This window comes from Petromyzon marinus, chromosome 49 (assembly GCF_048934315.1).
Source record: "Petromyzon marinus isolate PM22_M1 ecotype Great Lakes invasive population chromosome 49, UKy_Petmar_22M1.pri1.0, whole genome shotgun sequence".
Taxonomy (NCBI): Eukaryota; Metazoa; Chordata; class Hyperoartia; order Petromyzontiformes; family Petromyzontidae; genus Petromyzon; species Petromyzon marinus.
In genome coordinates, this window is record NC_133715.1 from 6,869,824 (window position 1) to 6,893,435 (window position 23,612).

The window sequence follows — 23,612 nt, forward strand, 5'->3', positions numbered from 1 at the left end:
TTAACAGCAGCAGCAGCAGCATTAACAGCAGCAGCAGCAGCATTAACAGCAGCAGCAGCATTAACAGCAGCAGCAGCAGCATTAACAGCAGCAGCAGCATTAACAGCAGCAGCAGCATTAACAGCAGCAGCAGCATTAACAGCAGCAGCAGCATTAACAGCAGCAGCAGCATTAACAGCAGCAGCAGCAGCAGCATTAACAGCAGCAGCAGCAGCATTAACAGCAGCAGCAGCAGCATTAACAGCAGCAGCAGCAGCATTAACAGCAGCAGCAGCAGCATTAACAGCAGCAGCAGCATTAACAGCAGCAGCAGCAGCATTAACAGCAGCAGCAGCAGCATTAACAGCAGCAGCAGCAGCATTAACAGCAGCAGCAGCATTAACAGCAGCAGCAGCATTAACAGCAGCAGCAGCAGCATTAACAGCAGCAGCAGCAGCATTAACAGCAGCAGCAGCAGCATTAACAGCAGCAGCAGCAGCATTAACAGCAGCAGCAGCAGCATTAACAGCAGCAGCAGCAGCATTAACAGCAGCAGCAGCAGCATTAACAGCAGCAGCAGCAGCATTAACATCAGCAGCAGCATTAACATCAGCAGCAGCATTAACATCAGCAGCAGCATTAACAGCAGCAGCAGCATTAACATCAGCAGCAGCATTAACATCAGCAGCAGCATTAACAGCAGCAGCATTAGCAGCAGCGTTAGCAGCAGCAGCAGCATTAACAGCAGCAGCACTAACAGCAGCAGCATTGACAGCAGCGGTAGCAGCACTAACAACAGCAGTAGCAGCATTAACAGCAGCAGCACTAACAGCAGCAGCAGCATTAGCAGCAGCAGCATTAACAGCAGCAGCAGCAGTAACATCAGCACTAACAACAGCAGTAACAGCAGCACTAACAACAGCAGTAACATCAGCACTAACAACAGCAGTAACAGCAGCACTAACAACAGCAGTAGCAGCATCGGCATTAGTGTCAACAGCAGGAAGAGCACAAACATCAGCAGCGTTCACGGCGGGAGCATCAGCGTCAGGATCCGAGCGAACCGGTCTGGCGAGCTGGTGTGTGTAAGAGAGGTGGGGGAGTGGGCGCGCTCTCACGCATCACCGAGGGGCCCTCTACCGCAGTTGAACACGCGGCGAGGACAACGTGCGGATTGTTCCGGGACGCCGGGCGCGGATTAAAGAGGCAGCACCAGTCGAGAAGTAGGGACTCGAGCCTGCTCTGTGTGTGTGTGTGCGCGCGCGCGCGTGCGTGTGTGTGTGTGGAACCGTTCGTGGGCATCTCCTAGGTCGACTCGGCCTTTAATACGAGTACCTGGTGCGGTGTGTAAAGTGCGCCGCTGGGCAGACAAAGACGGAATGGTCGTGGTGCTGGTCACACTGCGCTCTCACCACGTGCGCCGTGTGCGCCTTCGTAGGTGCTCGCTCACAGCACTTGCAGCAGCAGTCTGGTTAAGGCTACATGGAGGGAGATCTGTTTTTATTTTATTTTATTTGTGAATGGGTTGGAGTGTTTGCGTAAAAAGGTGGGTCTGTGTGTAAGAATGAATGTGATTGTACGTGTCGGTGAGCGTGTTTGCCTTTGGGAGTGACTGTGTGTGTCTGTGTGCTTTGCGGCCTTCAATAGGTGCTCGCTAATAGCACTTGTCCCAAAAGTCTGTTAAAGGCTACACGGGGGATCTTTGTCTTTGTGTTGCCCCGTGATCTCCTACCAGCGAGTCTTCGACACTTCACGTGGCCTCAAGGTGCACCTAGCCTGGCACAAGCGCCGTGGTCGCGTCACAACTACTTAGTGGCGAATATCGGTTGTTGTTGTCTGCTTGTCCACACATGGTGCGGTGTGTACACGTCAGCATTGGGGGAGATAAAGGCGGCCGGGCGTAGTGTTGGCCACCTATTTCCCCTCGTGTGCCGTTCCGGTCTTCATAAGTGCTCCTCGTGAACAGCACTTGCTCAAAATGTGCGCGTGTGTGTCGTTGGGTTTGATATATTTTTTTCGTGGTTTAGTGGTGATTTATTTGAAGGTCGAGGGGTTACCAGCCCTCGCACCCGTACAAAGCCCCCTTTGGCCACTGTGGTCGCTACAAACGCCATGAGGGGAATGGCCAATTGTAATTGGTGCTCCCCCCCCTTCCCCATGGCACTGCTCACCACAGCGTTACCATCCGGCACCAACGAGGAGGTAGGCGGTTCATCTTCTTTGGTTCTTTCGGTAAAGTCACGTAGAATGAGAATAAAATAATAAATTGATAAAATAAAATAACACAATAATATTCTCACGACGTTTCGGCCACAACACAAGCGGCCTTCATCAGGTGAAGGGACGAGACTGTCTGGTAGGACAGCGCTGGAGTGAAAGAGCCACGTTCAGATCACGACCTTTAAGCTGTGTGAGAGGAAACAAAGCGCCTTGACAAAGGAATTAGCATATAATTTAGCATTGAAATGGCTGAGTGATTAGCTTGTGACTGGTCACAGAAATAGCTATGTTAAAAGTTAAAGCATACACATCCGCAGAGGCACCCCTTGACAAAGGAATTAGCATAGAATTTAGCATTGAAATGTCAATTTTAAGTGTGATTTGTAGAGTGTCTTGTCTAACTGATTGAGTTCGGTGCGTGTAAGTCTGATTTTTTCCGAGATAAGAGCGAAGCTAGTTCTAGCTAGAATTCGTTTAGCATTGAGAGAAGTTGCAAAAGCAGAGGTTAGTGTAAATGCGGTTGGTATTACCTTAGAGTCGCGGCATCTCTTCAGAAAGGTGAGAGACTCGATTAGTTGAGCCTTCTTATTCCGGAGTCTGTTGAATTATCTTAAGGATGTGTGGAATCCCTCCCCGTAGAGGCGGTTAAATTTCGATTTAAAGCTTTCGTGACTGCAATGATTCATCTTCTTTGGTTCTTTCGGTAAAGTCACGTACAATGAGAATTAAACGGGGCCCGTAGCTATCCGTGGTGCTAAAGTTGAGGGTAAGAATCCACCCATTTTTTCGCCATATAGCATTGTGATATATAACGACTTATTGTTGGTAGCTTAGCTGATTGGAGAACATAGAGTTTATTGATAACATTAAGGTAATTTATATTTTAGGTTTTTATTGGTTCCACTATATAGTACTGTGAATAGCTCAGATGTGTAGGCCTTGACTTCAACATAGTCATTTCTGTGACCAGTCACTAGCTAATCACTCAGTTATTTCAATGCTAAATTCGCCTAGTTATTTCAATGCTAAATTCTCCTGTTTGATTTGTACTAAGTGCCTCGGTGAATGTGTATGCTCTGACTTCAACGGAGCTATTTCTGTGACCAGTTACAAGCTAATCACTCAGCTATTTCAATGCTAAATTCTATGCTAATTCCTTTGTCAAGGGGTGCCTCTGCGGATGTGTATGCTTTAACTTAGCTATTTCAATGCTAAATTCTATGCTAATTCCTTTGTCAAAGCGTGCCTCTGCGGATGTGTATGCTTTAACTTTTAACATAGCTATTTCTGTGACCAGTCACAAGCTAATCACTCAGCCATTTCAATGCTAAATTATATGCTAATTCCTTTGTCAAGGCGCTTTGTTTCCTCTCACACAGCTTAAAGGTCGTGATCTGAACGTGGCTCTTTCACTCCAGCGCTGTCCTACCAGACAGTCTCGTCCCTTCACCTGATGGAGGCCGCTTGTGTTGTGGCCGAAACGTCGTGAGAATATTATTGTGTTATTTTATTTTATCAATTTATTATTTTATTCTCATTCTACGTGACTTTACCGAAAGAACCAAAGAAGATGAATCATTGCAGTCACGAAAGCTTTAAATTAAAAAGGTAGGCGGTTGTTTTGCTGGGCAAGGTCCCATCGGTGAGCTCCCTCCGGCAGGCAAGGCTGCGTTGGCTGGGTCACGTAAAACCGCGTGCCAAGCCACCGCATTCCTAAACAGCTTTTGTTCGGTCGGATCGAGGGGGCTAAGCGGGCGCGGCACGGGCTAGAGAAGAGATGGCGTGACGTGGTACAGGAGGACGTGGAGCTGAGTGGACTTGCTGATGACCGGTACCAGCGATGTCAAGATCGGCCTCTGTGGAGGAGGCTCGTGAAGGACGCTGCTGCTGGGCAGTTGGAGGCAGTCGCCCTCCAACAACAACGGAGGGCGGAGGAGCAACGCTCACGACAACGAGCGAAGCGCCGGGTGGCTAAAGCACAGCAGGTTGGCACAGTAGGGGGCACAGGTGGTGCATCGGCCAGTCATCTCAGTCAGTCGACCCGTGGCACCTGGGTTTGCCCCGTGACCTCCTGCCAGCGGGGCGTTCGACACTTCACGTGGCCTCATCGTGCACCTAGCCTGGCACAAGCGTCGTGGTGACGTCACCGCCACTTAGTGGCGAATGGCGGTTGTTGTCGTTGCGTGAGTTCGCGTGTGTCCTTGTGTTTCCCCTCTGCCCTTGTGTTTAGCTCTGCGCGTGAGAGCGTTCGTGCACACGCGTGTGAGTGTACAACATCGGTGACAACAACAAAAACAACCCGTTCCTGATCCTCGCCTAGGTCGACTCAGCCTTAAATGCGGTGTGTTAACATCCCCACTGCAGGGGAGGCAGAGTTCAACCGGGCGTGGTCCCGGCCACAACACTTCCGTCTGCGCCGTGGCACTCGCAATCCTTGATAGGTTGCTCACTGATAGTGACAGCACCCGCCCCGGTGGTGTCCTACAGGTCTATCTATCCAGGTTGTCTTTTGTGAGCGAGAGTGAGCGGTGTCTTCCGTGTGTGCGGAGGATGAATACGAGTGCAGTATTTTGCCTTTGTCGCGTGTTTGTTCGATTTGCCCCAACCCCCCTCCCCACTATTGGAGGTCTGATAATCTACCTGAGTGCGTCTACCCGTGTAAGAGTGTGCGGTGTGAGACATCGCCACCGGGGAGACGTCGGTGCTCGCTAACTTCCTATACGGGGGATCTCTGCCTTTGTTATTGATAGTAGGTGCTTGTTAACCACACATTCCCCAATAGGCTGTTAAAGGCTATACGGAGGAATCTTTGTGCTATGCGATGTTGAATTAGTGTATTGCCTGTGTGTGTGTGGGTGGTGATTTCAATGTGTGTGTGTGTCTGTGTTATGCGGTGGTGTATTGGTTGTGATTTAATTTAATTTAGTTGTTTTCAATTTTTGTTTTATTTAATTTAAATTTTTATTTATGTATTTTTACCCACGTGACTTTACCGAAAGAACCAAAGTATGGATCCTTGCAGTCACGAAAACTTCAAATCTAGAATTAAGTGTCGTGGTTCGCGCGCTGCATTACAAACCTGGCGAACCGGGTTCGATTCCCGCTCACGGCCAACACCGGTGACGATTATCTGAACCGTTCATGGGCCTCCCCTAAGTCGACTCAGCCTAATACCTGGTGCGATGTGTAAACATCGCCACTATGGAGACAAAGGTGGCCGGGCGTGGTGTTGGCCCCCCACTCGTGTGCCGTGCCGGCCTTCATAGGTGCTCGCTAACAGCACTTGCCCCTACTGTCTATTAAGGCTATACGGGGGATCTTTGTCTTTTTTGTGTAAACCTCTCCACTGGGGAGACAAAGGCGGCCGGACGTGGTGGTTGCCACACCAACCCCTTGTGCGCCTTAATAATAGGTTATCGCTAACAACATTTGCCCCAACAATCTGTGTATGCTAAACGGACGATGTTTGCCTTCACTGGTACGGTTTCTGTGTGATTGTGTGTGTCCATGAGATGCGTATGCGTGTGAGAGTGACAGAGTGTGAGTGAATCTGTGTAATGCGCGCGCGCGTGTGCGTGACGGTGAGACTCTCTCTGTGCTACGTGAGTGGCCTTAATATGTGCTCGCTAATTATAACTTTCCCCAACGGATGTATAAGCTATTTACGGGTGATCTTTATCAGTGTATTTGTGTGAATGAGTAACCGTTAGAAATGAGTTTTTTTTTAAATTAATATTTAGATTTTTGGGCGCAACTTTTGGATGCAATTTAATGTTTTTGGAAAGCTATTGGCAGTGGAATAACTTTGCTTATGCAGTACATTTAATAATTAGAATGTTAAATATTAGCTCTTGTTTTTTTTTGTAACATCAAGTTTCGTCGATTGCTTTTCCATGTTAACACTTTAAAGTGACGTCACCCATCGCATAATCTCCATCACGTGACGACGCTGTCGGTCGAGGAAAGCGCGGGAACGACGCCACGTGGCTGTGACGTCACTCACTATGAGGTCACACTTTAGGATTAGCCCAAAGCGAAAAATATAACATTCGGAAAGTTCCAAACCCCCCCATACCCCTCCCCCCACACACATTTCGATTATAGCAATTCCCCGTTTAACGCGCGAGATGCGTTCCTGAAAAGTGAAAACTGCGTCGAGCGAGGAATTGCCGAGTTACTTAATCGCATTTGTCCTCCAAACTTAGCCGTGCAGTCACCACGTGGCGGGTCAAAGAACTGAGATGAGGATACGCCGCCACGTATCGTCGCATCATTCCGCGTACTCTATCAATCCACTTACCGTATCATTGCGCTCAGCCGCGCAGCTCAAGAAAGTAGTTCGCCGTCGACTGCTCAAAAAACCGCGTTACAACGGGACCGTGCGTTCCACGTTGCAACAGTGCGCGCAGTCTGCATTGTGCAAATAAGTGTTCCCTGGTGGAGCTGTGTGAACGCGTGTTAAGCGAGCACTTACCTTATTTGTTTGTATATATTTTTTAAAAAAATCACAAACACACCCTTAGTGGTCACACACATAGCACAAGTCTGTGTCGTGACGTTTCCCGTCTAAAGAAGTGATTTGCTGCTCAAATGAGCAGTGATGGTTTAGTGCGCACCACGTGTTCATCGCCATGCAGGATCTGCAGTGGACATTCCACATTCCAGTGGCGGGGGCGAGTCGACCCATAGGATAATCGACTTCACCAAAAAGTGGTACTGATTTTATCGACGCCCGATGGATGATGATGATGATGATGGTGATTGGCCGAGTCAACTCCGAACTAGGATTTGAACTCGTGACCTTCTGATTGCCATGAGCCGCCCCTCTCTCTCTCTCTCTGTCACCTAGCGGCCTGGCCAGGTGTCTGTGTCGGCTGTGCGGGAGGTGTTGGTTTCAAGAGTGAGTGAAATTGGGGCCACCAAGATGAGAATCAAAATCGATTTTTTTAAAAAAAATCAGTATGTATTTAAATACAATGCACGGCGACGAAGGCAAGATAAATCGCGGCAAAAACAACTGCATCGCGAGAAATTTGAAAATATTTTCACGAAAAAAGTTAAATATGAAATTATTTTCATGCTCCTCGTACAAATACCCTGCCTTTAAGACAAAGTATATGAAATCCGACGTTTCGGGCAATGGCCCTTCTTCATAACACATACATAGATATACCAGAGAGATAATGAGGGGCTTTTAATGATGTGCTATGAAAAAAGGGCCATTGCCCGAAACGTTGCGTATTATATACTTTTTCTTTTGAAGGCTGTTATTGATGTACATCTTCTCGCGTGTTTGTGTGTGACCTGCGCACCAGTTGGCAACGCAGCATCGCCAAATCGTCGCATAAACTACAATCAAGCCACGTAAACATTAAACACATCGGGTGACTATTGTACTAACATGTAACCAGGCAAGGGCGTTACGTACTCGTGCGTACGTGTGTGCTAGTGATCCCCTTAATGGAGCATCTTCGCCGGTTGGAAACTTTTAGGCTGGCCTGCCTACGATCCATCCTGGGTTTAACCAGGCTAGATTGTGTGAGGAGCTCACAAATCCTTTAAAGATCTGGGCAAGGTCCGATCGGTGAGCTCCTCCAGCAGGCAAGGCTGCGTTGGCTGGGTCATGTAGCCCGCATGCCCAGCCAACGCATGCCGAAACAGCTTTTGTTCGGCCGGATCGAGGGGGCTAAACAGGCGCGGCACGGGCTAGAGAAGAGATGGAGTGATGTGGTACAGGAGGACGTGGAGCTGAGTGAACTTGCCGATGACTGGTACCAGCGGTGTCAAGAGCGGCCTCTGTGGAGGAGGCTCGTGAAGGGCGCTACTGGGCAGTTGGAGGCAGTCGCCCTCCAACAACAACGGAGGGCGGAGGAGCGACGCTCACAACAACGAGCGGAGCGCCGGGTGGCTAAAGCACAGCAGGTTGGCACAGTAGGGGGCACAGGTGGTGCATCAGCCACTCGTCTCAGTCAGTCGACGCGTGGCACCTGGGTCTGCCCCGTGACCTCCTGCCAGCGGGCGTTCGACACTTCACGTGGCCTCAAGGTGCACATGGCCTGGCACAAGCGTCGTGGTGACGTCACCGCCACTTCGTGGCGAATGGCGGTTGTCGTTGTTGTTGTTGCTAGTGATCCGTCCTACCCCATCCGTATCCGAGCGGTGGCGCAGCGATTAGCGCACTGCGCCGCGAACCCGGCGACCCCGAATTCGATTCCCAGACCAACAACCGTGGAGAATATCTCAACCGCTCCCTGTGCCTCCCCTAAGTCGACTCGGCCTCAAATGAGTACCCGGCGTCGCGTGTAACCATCGGCGTCGGGGAAACAAAGGCGGCCGGCCGGGCGTGCTGCAGGCCACCCACCCTCTCGTGCACCGTGTCCGGCCTTCATTAGGTGCTGCTCGCGAACAGCACTTGCCCCAACAGTCCGTTGAGGCTATACTGGCGGAGGGGATCTTTGCATTTGTTTGCTCACCTCTTTGCCCTCCCTATCACCAAACAGTGGCGCCTGCGGAGCTCCCGGCATGGGAACATGGATCTCTACGCCGCGAGTAGCCAAGTCCACCGCTCCGCCCGTGACGGTGGGGTACGGGCGGGTCGGCGCGCGATGATCGACTGGAGCTGCCTGAGCGAGGAGGAGAGGGAATCCATCCAGCGGGTCCTGGAGCGCGACGCCAAACTGCGGCAGAGGGAGTCCAGCCGACTCAGGTGACGACAGCGACTATGAATTAGATCGTAAAATCACTCGTAAAATTGTTTATTATGCATCGATAATGCAAATGGTTAATAATTCATGAATGGCACCGTCGCGGCTTCTGTCATAGAGACTCAAGGTGCTTTGTATCAGTGGCGTTGTGGGGGAGTCGATTCCCATTCACGGCCAACACCGATGACGATTATCTGAACCGGTCCTGGGCCTCCCCATGGTCAACTCAGCCTCAAATTAGTACCTGATGCGGTGTGCAAACATCGCCACTGGCGAGACAAAGGCGGCCGGGCGTGGTGTTGGCCACCCATCTCCTTCGCGTGCCGTGCCGGCCTTCATCGGTGCTACTCGCTGACAGCACTTGCCCCAACACAACTGTTAAGGCTACACGGGGGGCTCTTTGTTTATGAGCGCGTCTTTGTGTGTGCTTGTGTGCAAACGTAGTAGTGTTTCTTTACGTCAGCGTAACGTCACGTGAGTTCACCGTCTTCTGGTGGGGGGGGAAAACAAAAATCTGCGGCTGTTTCTGCGAACATCACGGCGGAATTTTGCGCGGCAAAAAAAAACATGAACGCCCCACAAATGTTGTCTTCAAGGAGAGCAGAGAGGAGCGCTGAGGTCATTCATCAGTCGCGGTCTCTCTCTTCGACAAAATTCGTCAATGGCCACGCCTCAGGTCGTCCTCTGACTTGTCGCTGTGAACAGTTTAGGAGACGGATCCGTGAGCGGCGCCTCGCGACGCCAGATTGTGTTGGTTGTGATTAAACGTCGTAGCCCGTGGCACACACCACGACCACACCACGGCCACCACAAGGAAGGGGGGGTAGAGTCCAGGATGTAATGAGTGGTGGGGGAGGTGGGGGGAACGAGGAAGGACATGCATTTATTTTACGTTTCTTGAGCCAGCTGGACCAGGGTTGGGAAAAACGGAGCACCATTTTTCACCCAGCCAGCTGGAGAGCGCACGCTGCACACCCGGTTGTTGCTGGGTGCCGTCTCAAAGCGAAACGTCGGACGACAAATTGTTGCTCGCAAAAAAAATTGTTGCTCGCTTTCACAACGCGACCGGCGTTGCTGAATGAACCCAAATCAATCGGCGCAGAATCAGAATATGTATTAATAGTGGAGCAATCCGATGAGCTATGAAGCTCTTTTTCACACATGCCCAGTAGTGGCGGGTAAGAACGTTACAACAACAACAAGCAGTACAAAAACATGATAGCGGTGCCCCACGTGACAACTTCATCTGTTTTTGGTGACGTTGGGTGGTGGAGGGTACACGCGTCTCTAATGTGCGTTGTCGCCACACACGATCTATCACAAAAAGGAAAGCTATCATGAATGATAAAAACAAAACATTCGTCAATGTACGTTGAACTTATGAGCACCGTATGTAGCCTACTGTGCGAATCGGAGGTGCGGGGTGAAGGACAACAAACTAAACACAAAAAGCAGTTCTAGAGAAATGAGTTTTCAATATAGATGATTTAAAAGTGGCATAGCTCCAGCGGCTTCCTAGTATCGGAAGGAAGAGCGTTCCAGACGGCCGCAGAAGTGCATCTTGAAGCGCCGCGCGATGACGCGGTGACCACCGTTTTTGCTCGATGGGCAGCCAGAAGCCGCTGCTGCTGCAGCTGCTGCGAGGATGGCCGGCGTGAATAACCACGTGTGGCCTTAAACGGGAAGACGTATTCAATAGGCGACGTTTCGAAGGGGGTCAGCAGAGAGACAGAGTGGACGATGAAGAGTTGGAGACTCCGCTGGCTAGCACCATAATGGGGTGGGTGGGGTGGGGGGTGGTCCTAACGAGAGCCACAATTTTAGTGAGACCGCGGTGTGGCTAGCGACATGACACAGGTTTCTGGAAGGTACGATCGGCGTTGGTGGAGACTTCACCTCGGAGCCATCCCCAGCCTCGCGAGGAATTGCATTCATTCTCCATGTCACTGCAGATAAGGCGGCCGTTATGTTTTGCTGGGTTGGCTTTGTTGTCAGCCCTTTCCGTTGATGCGTTCCCTTTCAAACATCGCCCCCTCCGAGCCAAAGTCCAAACACGGACCCAACCCTGCTTAGACGCTCTCTCTCTCTCTTGTTGGCTTTGACCCACCGGTAACCTCCATTGTAAAAGTGTGCACGTTTAACAAATGCACCTGAACGCATTGGTCAATACTACTGTATTGTGGCCTTACATAGAAAAAATATAATAGGCGACGTTTCGAGCAATGGTCCTTATTCATAGCGAATGTACTATGAAGGAGGACTAAAGTCAAGGCAAAGTGATTTGCTGCTCAAATAAGCTTTTAAGGGATTGCTTTTCAACTCCCGTTTACAGCCCGGCAGAGCCCGCGGCGAAACTGCCACATTCCTATGGCAGGGGCCGAGTCTATCCACAGGTCAACCGCTGTTGAACTTCCCCGCAAAGTGGCTATTCTTTGATCGATCCCGCGGGGATTGAGGGATGATGATGGTGGTGGGCTGAGTCAACGTCCATGCAGGATGTGAACTCAAGCACATTCTGATCACGACTCGCTCCCTCTACCGCTGATCTACCTGAACTACACTACACCTGAACTGCAGACCACCTGAAGCACACTACATGTGAACTACACTACACCTGAACTGCAGAACACCTGAAGCACACTACATGTGAACTACACTACATCTGAACTGCAGAACACCTGAACCACACTACATGTGAACTACACTACACCTGAACTACAGAACACCTGAACCACACTACATGTGAACTACACTACACCTGAACTGCAGAACACCTGAACCACACCACATGTGAACTACACTACACCTGAACTACAGAACACCTGAACCACACTACATGTGAACTACACTACATCTGAACTGCAGAACACCTGAACCACACTACATGTGAACTACACTACACCTGAACTACAGAACACCTGAACCACACTACATGTGAACTACACTTCACCTGAACTACAGAACACCTAAACCACACTACATGTGAACTACACTACACCTGAACTGCAGAACACCTGAACCACACTACATGTGAACTACACTACACCTGAACTGCAGAACACCTGAACCACACTACATGTGAACTACACTACACCTGAACTACAGAACACCTGAACCACACTCTGCTCCCCCAGTGTTATCTCGATGGATGTATTTCACAAGACACCCTGCAAGAAGCAAAGCGCCCCAGTGCTGAAAATTTACCACCGAATTACTCGATCCTAGATCAAAGGCAAAGATCCCCCATATAGCCTTTACAGACTGTAGGGGCAAGTGCTGTTAGCGAGCACCTATAAAGGCCGGAACGGCACACGAGGGAGTGGGTGACCAGCACCACGCCCGGCCGCCTTTGTCTCCCCAGTGGCGATGCTTGCTTACCGCACCAGGTACTCATTTGAGGCTGAGTCGACCTAGGGGGAGGCCCAGGACCGGTTCGGATAATAGTCACTGGTGTTGGCAGTGCTGCATTAAGCTAGGGGCCGTCCATAAATGACGTCATGCACCTAGTGGGGGGGGGGGGGGTCAGACATTTGTGACGATGTGTGACGAGGTGGGGGGGGGGGGGGGTTTGAGAAATGTGACGTCACATCAAAATGCGCAACTTTAAATAAATATAGACAACACGTTCTACTTAATTAAATATACTTTTTAATAAATGTTTTCTCCTACAACATTAGAGTGCAGCGCCCAAGGTTGCAGCCAGGATTTTGACTTTGGTGGGGCTGACTTCAATATTGTGAGATACCCAGTGTGTTTATGTTTTCCAATGGGCACCACAAATGTATAAAACAAATTTTATTGAATTTGAACGCGGAGTTTATTAATATTTCGGAGCCGCTGACGTGGCAAATAAGTTCGAAAGGCTACCGCTCAAGCAGCCAGCAGGGTAGCACAAGGTGGCAGCCTGCAGGGCAGCACGAGGTGGTAGCCTGCAGGGCAGCACGAGGTGGCAGCCTGCAGGGCAGCTCACAAGGTGGCAGCACGAGGTGACAGCCTGCAGGGCAGCACAAGGTGGCAGCCTGCAGGGCAGCACGAGGTGGCAGCCTGCAGAGTAGCACACAAGGTGGCAGCCTGCAGGGCAGCACAAGGTGGCAGCCTGCAGGGCAGCACAAGGTGGCAGCCTGCAGGGCAGCAGCACAAGGTGGCAGCCTGCAGGGCAGCACAAGGTGGCAGCCTGCAGGGCAGCACAAGGTGGCAGCCTGCAGGGCAGCTCACAAGGTGGCAGCACGAGGTGACAGCCTGCAGGGCAGCACAAGGTGGCAGCACAAGGTGGCAGCCTGCAGGGCAGCACGAGGTGGCAGCCTGCAGAGTAGCACACAAGGTGGCAGCCTGCAGGGCAGCAGCACAAGGTGGCAGCCTGCAGGGCAGTAGCACAAGGTGGCAGCCTGCAGGGCAGTAGCACAAGGTGGCAGCCTGCAGGGCAGCACACAAGGTGGCAGCCTGCAGGGTAGCACGAGGTGGCAGCCTGCAGGGCAGCACGAGGTGGCAGCACAAGGTGACAGCCTGCAGGGCAGCACACAAGGTGGCAGCCTGCAGGGCAGCACACAAGGTGGCAGCCTGCAGCATTTTGCAGCAGCTAGATATCCGGTTATCCTGATAACCGACTTTCCCAAAATTTCAGGGGAGGGCTGAGCCTCCCCAGCCCCCCCTGTGGATACCGCCCCTAGCAGCGCCACATTAAATACGTACTACAATGACAATAGTTTAAAGCGATTTGAAGCATGTTTTATTTTTTTTATTTTTTTTGGGGGGGGGGCAAAGCTTTAAGACGTCATATTTGAGGGGGGGGGGTCTGACTTTTTGTGACGCCGTGTGACGAGGTGGGAGGGGGGGTCAAAAATCGTCCAAAATCGCGTTACGTCATTTATGGACGGCCCCTAATTATAAGAAGAAGAATAATGATGATGATGAAGAATCATGCCAACTTGTAACGCCGCGCCGCCGCTGTGCGGTATCTGCTCATCGCTGTCGGAGAGAGAGGGGAGAGAGAGGGGAGAGAGAGGGGAGAGGGAGAGGAGAGGGGAGAGGGGAGGGGGGAGGGGAGAGGGGAGGGGAGAGCGACTCAGAGGCGTCAGGAGGAGAGAATCCCGGACGAGCGGGGAATCGGGAGTAGCCACGTAGTGAGCAGCCAGAGCCGCCACCTCTCCAACGCTCTGCGATCCGCTACATGTGAAGGTGTTATCGGCCAAAGTAATGAGTGGTGGAAACAATCCCAGTGCTTCTCAACTAATTTTCAGAGTGGGGGGGGGGGGGGGGGTTGCCCACTTTCGCCGGTGAGACATCGTCAGCGTGAGTGAAGTTTCCGCCGCACATTTGAAGATCATTGTGGGGGGGTTTGACAGCAGCACGACGACGATGACGACGATGACGATGACGACGGGTGGTGGTGTTGTCACGTGTTGTGTATTGTTGGGGAGCCACACGTCAGGGGCTGCACTGAAGGTCACCGCTCTATCCCCTAGAGAAGGTCACCGCTCTATCCCCTAGAGAAGGGATAGGTGGAGATTAGCCCGCGATTTGCTGTACAGCCTTCTCCTGGCCGACCCAGGGCACGGCTTCCTCCTCGACAACACCCACGAGGGAAGGGGAGTTTCACAACAGCATCCGTGTGTGATCCACCAACCCTTGCTGCTGCTGCTGCCTAAACTATTTAAACTGTGCAACTGTTTTTACTTTACCAGGTAAGGCTCAACTCGCTATATGAGCTCTTTTTTTTCCAAAAGCGAACCGGCCACAAATGATAACTCAACGAAATGACATCTCCTAGCCACATGTAATGTATAGCAGCCAAATACTTTGAGCGCACGTTGAGTCTAAATGCGGAGGGAAAATCCGGAGAAAAAGCCACAATACCACGGGGAGAGACACGCAAACTCCAAAAATACAGCAGGCGTCTGGTCGATATCGAACCCACGACTTCCTGCATACCAGGCGAGGTAGTTAACATCTCCTAGCCACATGCAAACTACAAATATATAGCAGGCATCAGGGTCGAGATCGAAGCCACGACCTCCTGTATACCAGGCGAGGTAGTTAACATCTCATAGCCACATGCAAACTACAAATGTACAGCAGGCATCAGGTTCGAAATGGAACCTACGACCTCCTGCATACCAGGCGAGGTAGTTAACATCTCCTAGCCACATGCAATCTACAAATATACAGCAGGCATCAGGTTCGAGATGGAACCCACGACCTCCTGCATACCAGGCGAGGTAACATCTCCTAGCCACATGCAAACTACAAATGTACAGCAGGCATCAGGTTCGAGATGGAACCCACGACCTCCTGCATACCAGGCGAGGTAGTTAACATCTCCTAGCCACATGCAAACTACAAATGTACAGCAGGCATCAGGTTCGAGATGGAACCCACGACCTCCTGCATACCAGGCGAGGTAGTTAACATCTCCTAGCCACATGCAAACTACAAATGTACAGCAGGCATCAGGTTCGAGATGGAACCCACGACCTCCTGCATACCAGGCGAGGTAGTTAACATCTCCTAGCCACATGCAAACTACAAATGTACAGCAGGCATCAGGTTCGAGATGGAATCCACGACCTCCTGCATACCAGGCGAGGTAGTTAGATCTCCTAGCCACATGCAAACTACATATATACAGCAGGCATCAGGTTCGAGATGGAACCCACGACCTCCTGCATACCAGGCGAGGTAGTTAACATCTCCTAGCCACATGCAATCTACAAATATACAGCAGGCATCAGGTTCGAGATGGAACCCACGACCTCTTGCATACCAGGCGAGGTAGTTAACATCTCCTAGCCACATGCAAACTACAAATATACAGCAGGCATCAGGTTCGAGATGGAACCCACGACCTCCTGCATACCAGGCGAGGTAGTTAACATCTCCTAGCCACATGCAAACTACAAATGTACAGCAGGCATCAGGTTCGAGATGGAACCCACGACCTCCTGCATACCAGGCGAGGTAGTTAACATCTCCTAGCCACATGCAAACTACAAATGTACAGCAGGCATCAGGTTCGAGATGGAACCCACGACCTCCTGCATACCAGGCGAGGTAGTTAACATCTCCTAGCCACATGCAAACTACAAATGTACAGCAGGCATCAGGTTCGAGATGGAACCCACGACCTCCTGCATACCAGGCGAGGTAGTTAACATCTCCTAGCCACATGCAAACTACAAATGTACAGCAGGCATCAGGTTCGAGATGGAACCCACGACCTCCTGCATACCAGGCGAGGTAGTTAACATCTCCTAGCCACCGCGGCGCCTCCACAGCGCTGGATTAGAGGCAGACACTTGCCGCAGCAGCAGCAGCGTAGCCGCCACCACCACTGCTCACGTGCCAGCCCAGCCGGCAGTGATTAATTTCCCAGAGTCGGAATGTGTCCACATTATGGTGAAACGTTTAATTTGACGCAATGGGTTTATTGTTCGTGCAGTCAGTGGTGAGCGAGTTCTCTGTTACAGCGTGTATGTACGCAGCGTTAAGTCAACATTTACGTAGCGTTAGCTAGTTGTTTAAACCATCATAATCGGCAACATCATCATCACCAATCGTGCAGAGCATATATCTCAATGCCACAAATCATCAGTTGTCATCATCATCGCCGTCGTTCCGCATAACATCAGCAATTATTGTTGAATGCATTATCATTCTCATCACTCTCATCATCGTCGTCGTCATCGTTGTTAAGTGCATCACAATCGTCATCATCACAATCATCATTATTGCTGAATGGATCATCATCATCGCCACCATCATCATCATTGTTCCACGCGGCAGCAGCAGCAGCATCGTATCCAACATTACCATTTTAATCGCCTTCAACATCATCATCATCATCGTCAAGATCATTGTGTTGGAAATCATCAATGTCACGTCGTCGTCGTCATCATCATCAATCATCGTCATTACGCACAGGGCATTCCTCTGCGTGTGCGGCCTGTTGATCACGCGCGCCCTCGCTGTGTTCCGCGTCGCCCGGGACACCGAGGCACACTGCTGACGGCACAATAGAAATCCGCGTGAGTTCTCCCCCCCCCCCCCCGACTCGGAGCTTCCGCGGATTTCCTCGTCGATTGCGGGGCCACGGGCCGAGAGAGAGAGAGAGGTCTAGAGGCCGAACGGGCAGGTGAACGCAACGCGAGAGACACGATAGAACCTTACTCTGTGGTTCTTTCGGTGAAGTCACGTAGATAGAAAAATAACAACAAAATAAAAATAATATATCACGACGTTTCGATCGCAACACAAGCAGTGGAACTGCTGAGCCAGCGAGAGAACAGCTCTCTCGCCAGCGAGAGAACAGCTCTCTCGCCAGCGAGAGAACAGCTCTCTCGCCAGCGAGAGAACAGCTCTCTCGCCAGCGAGAGAACAGCTCTCTCGCCAGCGAGAGAACAGCTCTCTCGCCAGCGAGAGAACAGCTCTCTCGCCAGCGAGAGAACAGCTCTCTCGCCAGCGAGAGAACAGCTCTCTCGCCAGCGAGAGAACAGCTCTCTCGCTGGTTCATCAGTTCCACTGCTGGATTATTTTTTCCGCCTGAGGACGACCGCTTGTGTTGCGATCGAAACATCGTGATGTATTATTTTTTCCTTTCTACCCACGTGACTTTACCGAAAGAACCAAAGAGCGTGGATTCCTGCAGTCACGAAAGCTTCAAATCAAGAACGATAGAACCTGACTGGAAGGAAATCCTCACAAGCATTGACAAGTAGTTTTAAACGATTGGCAATCGATTGCCAATGCATATCACCCGTAGACTCGCCCCTGCCTCCCGTTTAAATCACCAATTTTGAAAACTAATTTCTTTCGAACTGCTGTTTGTGTCTAGTTTGTTGTTCTTCCCCCACGCACCTCCGATTAGCGCGGCTGGCTACGTACGGTGGGAAAGAAGTTCAACGTATCTACATGCATAGGTGGGTGGGTGAGTGGAAGGGTGAGCGAGTGGGTGAGCGGCTAAGCATCAAACACAGACGGTCACTGCATTGCGCGCTTTCAGATGCGCTAGAGTGGCCGTCTGGAACGCTCTTCCTCCCAATATTAGGGAGCCACTGGAGCTATGCCACTTTTAAATCGCCTATATTGAAAACTCATTTCTGTAGAACTGCTGTTTGTGTGTCTAGTTTGTTGTCCTTCCGCCACCAGCGACAACTCTCTCGTCATCGATGACGAAAGTGCGGGGTGTATTTATCTCAGTTCAGCTACTCACGAAGCTCCTAGGACATGCAGCAAAACGTCGGACACCGTGCCGAACAACACGCAGAGCTGTCGAACAGCGGCAGGAGCAACAGTGATTACTAACAATAGACATTCCATGGTCAATCCACTGTTGGACGAAGGCCTCCCCGCACCGAGTCGGTTGTGAAGCGTTGTACGACCATACTTCACCACCGTGCCCAGTGTGGGATGGTGAGAGATGCAGGTGGGGGTGGTGGGGAAGGACCCAGGACCGGTTCGGATATCACCGCGCACCGATTCTTATCGCCGTGGAATCGAACTCTGCTCGAGTGGTTCCCAACGCAGTGCAGCGCTAACCTCTGCGCCATCGCTGTATTACTGCAATTAATGTAACCGCTGTGGGGGGGGTGGGGTGGGGGGGGGTTGGCTGACGGCGTAAATACGCCGTTGTCTGGGTGCTGGCACCGTCCGCGGCGCTTGCCTGCACGGGCACGTCCAGAGCCGCACCCAGAACCACAGCCCCGAGACGAGGGTGAGCGGGACGGGAGAGTAGGCGAGCGGGAGAGAGAGAGTGGTTGAGTGAGTGAGTGGGTGAGCGGGAGAGAGAGTGGTTGAGTGAGTGAGTGGGTGAGCGGGCAGCAGAACGGGTGAGCGGGACGGGAGAGTGGTTGAGCGGGCGGAAGAGTGGTTGAGCGAGCGGGTGGGTGAGCGGGCGATAGAGTGGGCGGGAGGGTGTACGAGCGGGCGAGTGAGAGAGTGGGCGAAGTGGGTGGGAGGGTGAGCGGGTGGGAGGGTGAGTGGGAGGGTGAGAGGGTGGGAGAGTGAGCGGGAGGGTGAGAGGGTGGGGCGGGTCCGCCTCAGTGTGGAGACACACCTGTGCCGTGAGCTCATGCGCTAGTTACTCCGGGGACACACGAACAGAGAGAGAGAGAGAGACGCAGCTAGGAGGGAAAGAGACAAACAGAGAGAGACGTACACCCGGACACATCGAGAGATAGAGAGACGAGAAAGAGACAGAGAGACAGACACATACCCGAGAAGAGAGACGGAGAGAGACACGCAGAAAGTGAAAGGAAAGGGACAAACAGACAGAGACTGAGAGACAGAGGAGGGAACGGAGCAGATGAAGAGCGATACAGACAACGAGAGGGACACGGAGAGAGACACAGTCGAGAACAAGAGACCAAAAGACATACAGATGGAAGGAGAGAGATAGAGAAACGCAGAAGGGAAGGAGCAGATGAAGAGATACGTTCATGATGACATGCTTACAGAGGCGGCTATTCACAGACAGATAGACGGGCAGACAGAGCCACTGACAGGCTGCTAGGCAGACAGCAAACGACCACAGAGACGGGACCACAGAATAGACAACACAATGTAGTTAAACATACACACACACACAAACACGCAGACATAGACACAGAAAGACACACGCAGACATGGACACGTGCACAAAACAGACAGAGACGTAGCAGGGCGCGATACAGAGAGACGAACAGTGACAGACAGACACGGATAAAACACGAATCGGAGACGTGGCAGAGCGCGATAGCACGGAGAGAGAGGAGAGACACGGAGAGAGAGACAGAGACACAGAGAGAGCGAGACAGACACTGGGAGAGAGGAGAGACACGGAGAGAGATGTGCTCGCTGTCCGCGCGCAGGAAGCTGTTGGAGAGGCACGGAGACCGGCCCGGGGCGCGACTCCTGTCGGACCGAGCCTCGTGCCCCGAGGTGGCCGTGATGAATCGCCTCGACTCGAACCCTCGCGCCCAGCAGCTCGCGGTGCCGAGCTCGGCGACCGCGGGCGGCGAACACTCCGAGGGTAAGGAGCCAGCGGCCGTAGCAGTGCCGGGTTAAGCTCGTGCGGGGGTGGGGGCGGGGGGGCTGTAGAGTATGTTATAAAAGGGCCCCGACATGAAATAAAAACGCAAATATTAAAACACACATTGTTAACTTGCATAGTAAATTAATGCTACGTTTTCATTTGCCATGCAGCCGGATAATACGACAAATCGCTAACCTTAAACACCCAGTCGTTCGTAAAAGTTGAAGGCGGTATAGTACTGTAGTAATAGAGCAAGTGCAGAATCACTGAACCGGAATTGATCGCTTGAAAGCGTTTAGCGCGGGGCCCTTAAAAGTGCGGGGCCCTTGAAAGTGCGGGGCCCGTAACATGTGTAGCTACTTGTGCTACGAGGATAATCCAGCACTGTGTAGGGGGTGGGGGGGTGATGATGGTGGTGGTGGTGGTGAGTGGGGACGGTAGTGTAACGATTGGAGGGAAAGGGATAGGCGGACGCGCTGCGCTACGAACCCAGCCGTCCCGGGTTCCATTCCTGCTCACAACCAACACCGGCGACGATTGTCTGAGCGGCTCCTGGGTCTCACCGAGATCGACTTGGCCTCAATTGAGTACCTGGTGCGGTGTGTAAACATCGCCACTGGGGAGACGAAGGCGGTCGGCCGTGGTGCTGGCCAACCATCCCCTTGTGTACCGTTCCGGCGTTCATAGGGGATCGCTCACAGCACTTACCCCAACAGTCTGTTAACACTGTGTGGGGAATCTTTGATGGCGATGGTTGTGATGATGATGGTGGTGGTGGTACTACTACTGCAGGTGGTGTTGGTAGTGATGACGTGTCGGTCAGCAATATAAAAATATAAGTAAACAAATCCAATTCGGTAAACTCCCCCCCCCCCCCTCGCCTCATCAATATTTTCAAGAGCGGCAATTCCGTGTGCATACGAGACGGTTCTTAATAAAATAACGTCACGAAGCAGTCCATACAGAGCCGCAGGTTGCCGACCCCCTTGGTAGCGATGGTGCCGTTGTAACGAATGGCCTGGTGGTAATGGTAATGGTGATCGTGGTCGTGTTTCTATTACAATCTTACATATGATGGCAGCAGCAGCCGCAGCAATATATTCAGGAGCTGGATGCCAATGTCGAGATCTACTAGCCACGGGAGGGCTTCGGGAGTTAAGAGTTTTGTAATTCCTCCGTGACGCAGACGACAGTGGTTTAATGAAGGTGGTGGCGCTATAATGAGTCGGGTGGTCTGCTGCTGGTGCCCATACCACTGCCCCCTACAACAATAACAGTCACCATTCGCCACTAAGTGGCGGTGGCATGACCACGGCGCCTGTGTCAACTTGCTGCATTTTAGCCGCCCGGCCCTCCGCTCATTGTTGTGAGCGTCACGCCTCTGCCCTTTGTTGTTGTTGGAGGGCGACCTCCAACTGACCGGTAGCGTCCTTCACGAACCTCCGTCATTGAGGGCCATCTTGACACCGCTGGTACCAGTCTTCCTAGTCTTTCGCTCCACACGAAGCTTCGGGTCTTCTAGACCACAGTCATGCCCTCTCTTCCCTATGCTTGTGAAACGTGGACTCCTCTAATAGAACATCTCTGCTGGCTAGAAACATTCAGGCTGACCTGCCTACGATCCATCTCCTGGATATAACCAGGCTGGATTGTGTTGAGGAGCTCACAAATCCTTGAGAGATATGAACACATTCCCATCAGTGAGCTCCTGCAACAGGCAAGGCTGCGTTGGCTGGGTCATGTGGCCTGCATTCCCAGCCACCGCATGCCCAGCCACCGCATGCCCAGCCACCGCATGCCCAGCCACCGCATGCCCAGCCACCGCATGCCCAGCCACCGCATGCCCAGCCACCGCATGCCCAGCCACCGCATGCCCAGCCACCGCATGCCCAAGCAGCGCATGTTTGGCCGCATAGACAGGGCTAAATGGGCACGACACGGCCTGGAAAAGAGATGGACTCATGGACTGATGCGGTACAGGAGGATGTGGAACCGAGTGGACTTGCCGAAGTCATATGCACACATACATACATACGTGCACATACAAAAAACGGCAAATAGCTGACATACAGATGCACTTAAAAATATCCCTTGTAAAGCCTTCTTCTATAGACTGTTGGGGCAGGTGGTGTTTATGAGCACCTATCAAAAACACACACACATGCACATAAAAGACAAAGACAAGGACCCCCCTTATAGCCTGAACAGACTGTTGGGGCAAGTGCTGTTAGCGAGCACCTATGAAGGCCGGCACGGTACACGAGGGGGTGGGTGGCCCACACCACGCCCGGCCGTCTTTGTGTGTAAACGGGCGCTGCACACACAACTAAACACAGACACACAGTACAAACAAAGATATACGTCCAGAAACAAAGACATCAACCGCCATTCTCCACTATGTCGTGGTATTGAAGGCTCGCTAACAAGTCACGGGACAGACCCAGGTGCCATGGGTTGACTGACTTAAAAAAAACTGGTAGATGTACCACCCGTGCCCCGTAAATCTATACAGTATATACAAATAGACACGCATAAAGTAACACATCCAAGACAAAGTTCTGCCGTATAGCCTCTAAGACTGTTGGGGCAAGTGCAGTTAACGTGGACCTATGAAGGCCAGAACGGCACACGAGGGGGTGGGCGGCCAGCACCACGCCCGGCCGCCTTTTTCTCCCTAGTGGCGATGGGTTTTTTTTTTATACCGCACCGGGTACTCATTTGAGGCTGAGTCGACCTAGGCGAGGCCCAGGACCGGTTCAGATAAAATCGGTGTTGGCCGTGAGCGGGAGTCGAACTCGGGTCACCAAGTTCGTAGCGCAGCGCGCTAACCGCCGCACGACTGCTCCCCACAAATACAAACACAAACACACAGACACACACACAGCTTTGCTACCAACACCTCCAGGTACGCAATAGGCGTCTCACCTGTCAGCCCTGAGGCCACGCCTCCTCCCCCCACCCCCGCGACTTCCACCCCACGTGGGGCCCCGCCGTCTTTCTGGTGTCACCTCGCTGGGACCGAGTTTCTCTGGGATCACGGCGCGATGAGACTCTCGACTGCAGTAGTTGGACACGTGGTAGTAGTGGTAGTAGTACTAGTGGCCGTAGCGGTAGTAGTAGTTGGTAGTAGTAGTTGTGAGTAGTAGTGAGTAGTAGTAGCGGTAGTAGTAGTAGCAGTAGTAGTATTTGGCAGGTAGTTGGTAGTAGAAAGTAGTAGTAGCGGTAGTAGTTGGTAGTAGAATTAGTGGCAGTCGCGGTAATAGTAGTTGGTAGTAGAAATAGTGGTAGTAGCGGTAGTAGTAGTTGGTAGTAGAAAGTAGTAGTAGCGGTAGTAGTAGTTGGTAGTAGAAATAGTGGTAGTAGCGGAAGTAGTAGTTGGTAGTACAAATTAGTAGTAGCGGTAGTAGTAGTTGGTAATAGAAAGCAGTAGTAGCGGTAATAGTAGTTGGTAGTAGAAAGTGGTAGTAGCCGTAGTAGGATTTCGCGACCAATATTATCCATAACAAAAAAGTTTTCCGGGTTAGGTGGCGTGAAAGTCAAAGTGTCCTTGCCGTGGACTCCCCCGATTTAAGACCCAAATGGGAGGACCAAGTCACAATTCTGGCAAATCGCCTGATGAATGAAGCTGGTTGCTGTGTAATCACCAGCGAAACGTCACTGTGCTCGATTTGTAAACGTTGTGGGTTCACTCTCCCGCAAACCGG

At 51.7% G+C, this 23,612-nt stretch overlaps 1 protein-coding gene across 3 annotated transcripts in view; it reads left to right on the top strand.

Moving 5' to 3' along the window:
* The first annotated feature begins 637 nt into the window (after positions 1–637).
* The window catches only part of LOC116952916 (uncharacterized), a 34,655-nt gene continuing 11,680 nt past the window's right edge, over positions 638–23,612 (top strand). Inside the window, exons 1-3 of one of the 3 annotated variants that reach the window (XM_032972624.2) lie at positions 638–1,202; positions 8,700–8,905; positions 19,745–19,905. In XM_032972624.2, the coding sequence (XP_032828515.1) occupies positions 8,730–8,905; positions 19,745–19,905 (337 nt within the window). In that variant the 5' untranslated portion in view covers positions 638–1,202; positions 8,700–8,729. Of the gene's footprint in view, positions 1,203–1,228; positions 1,526–8,699; positions 8,906–19,744; positions 19,906–23,612 lie in introns of those variants that run through there. The other 2 variants (XM_076074652.1, XM_032972625.2) reach the window with 2 other exon arrangements.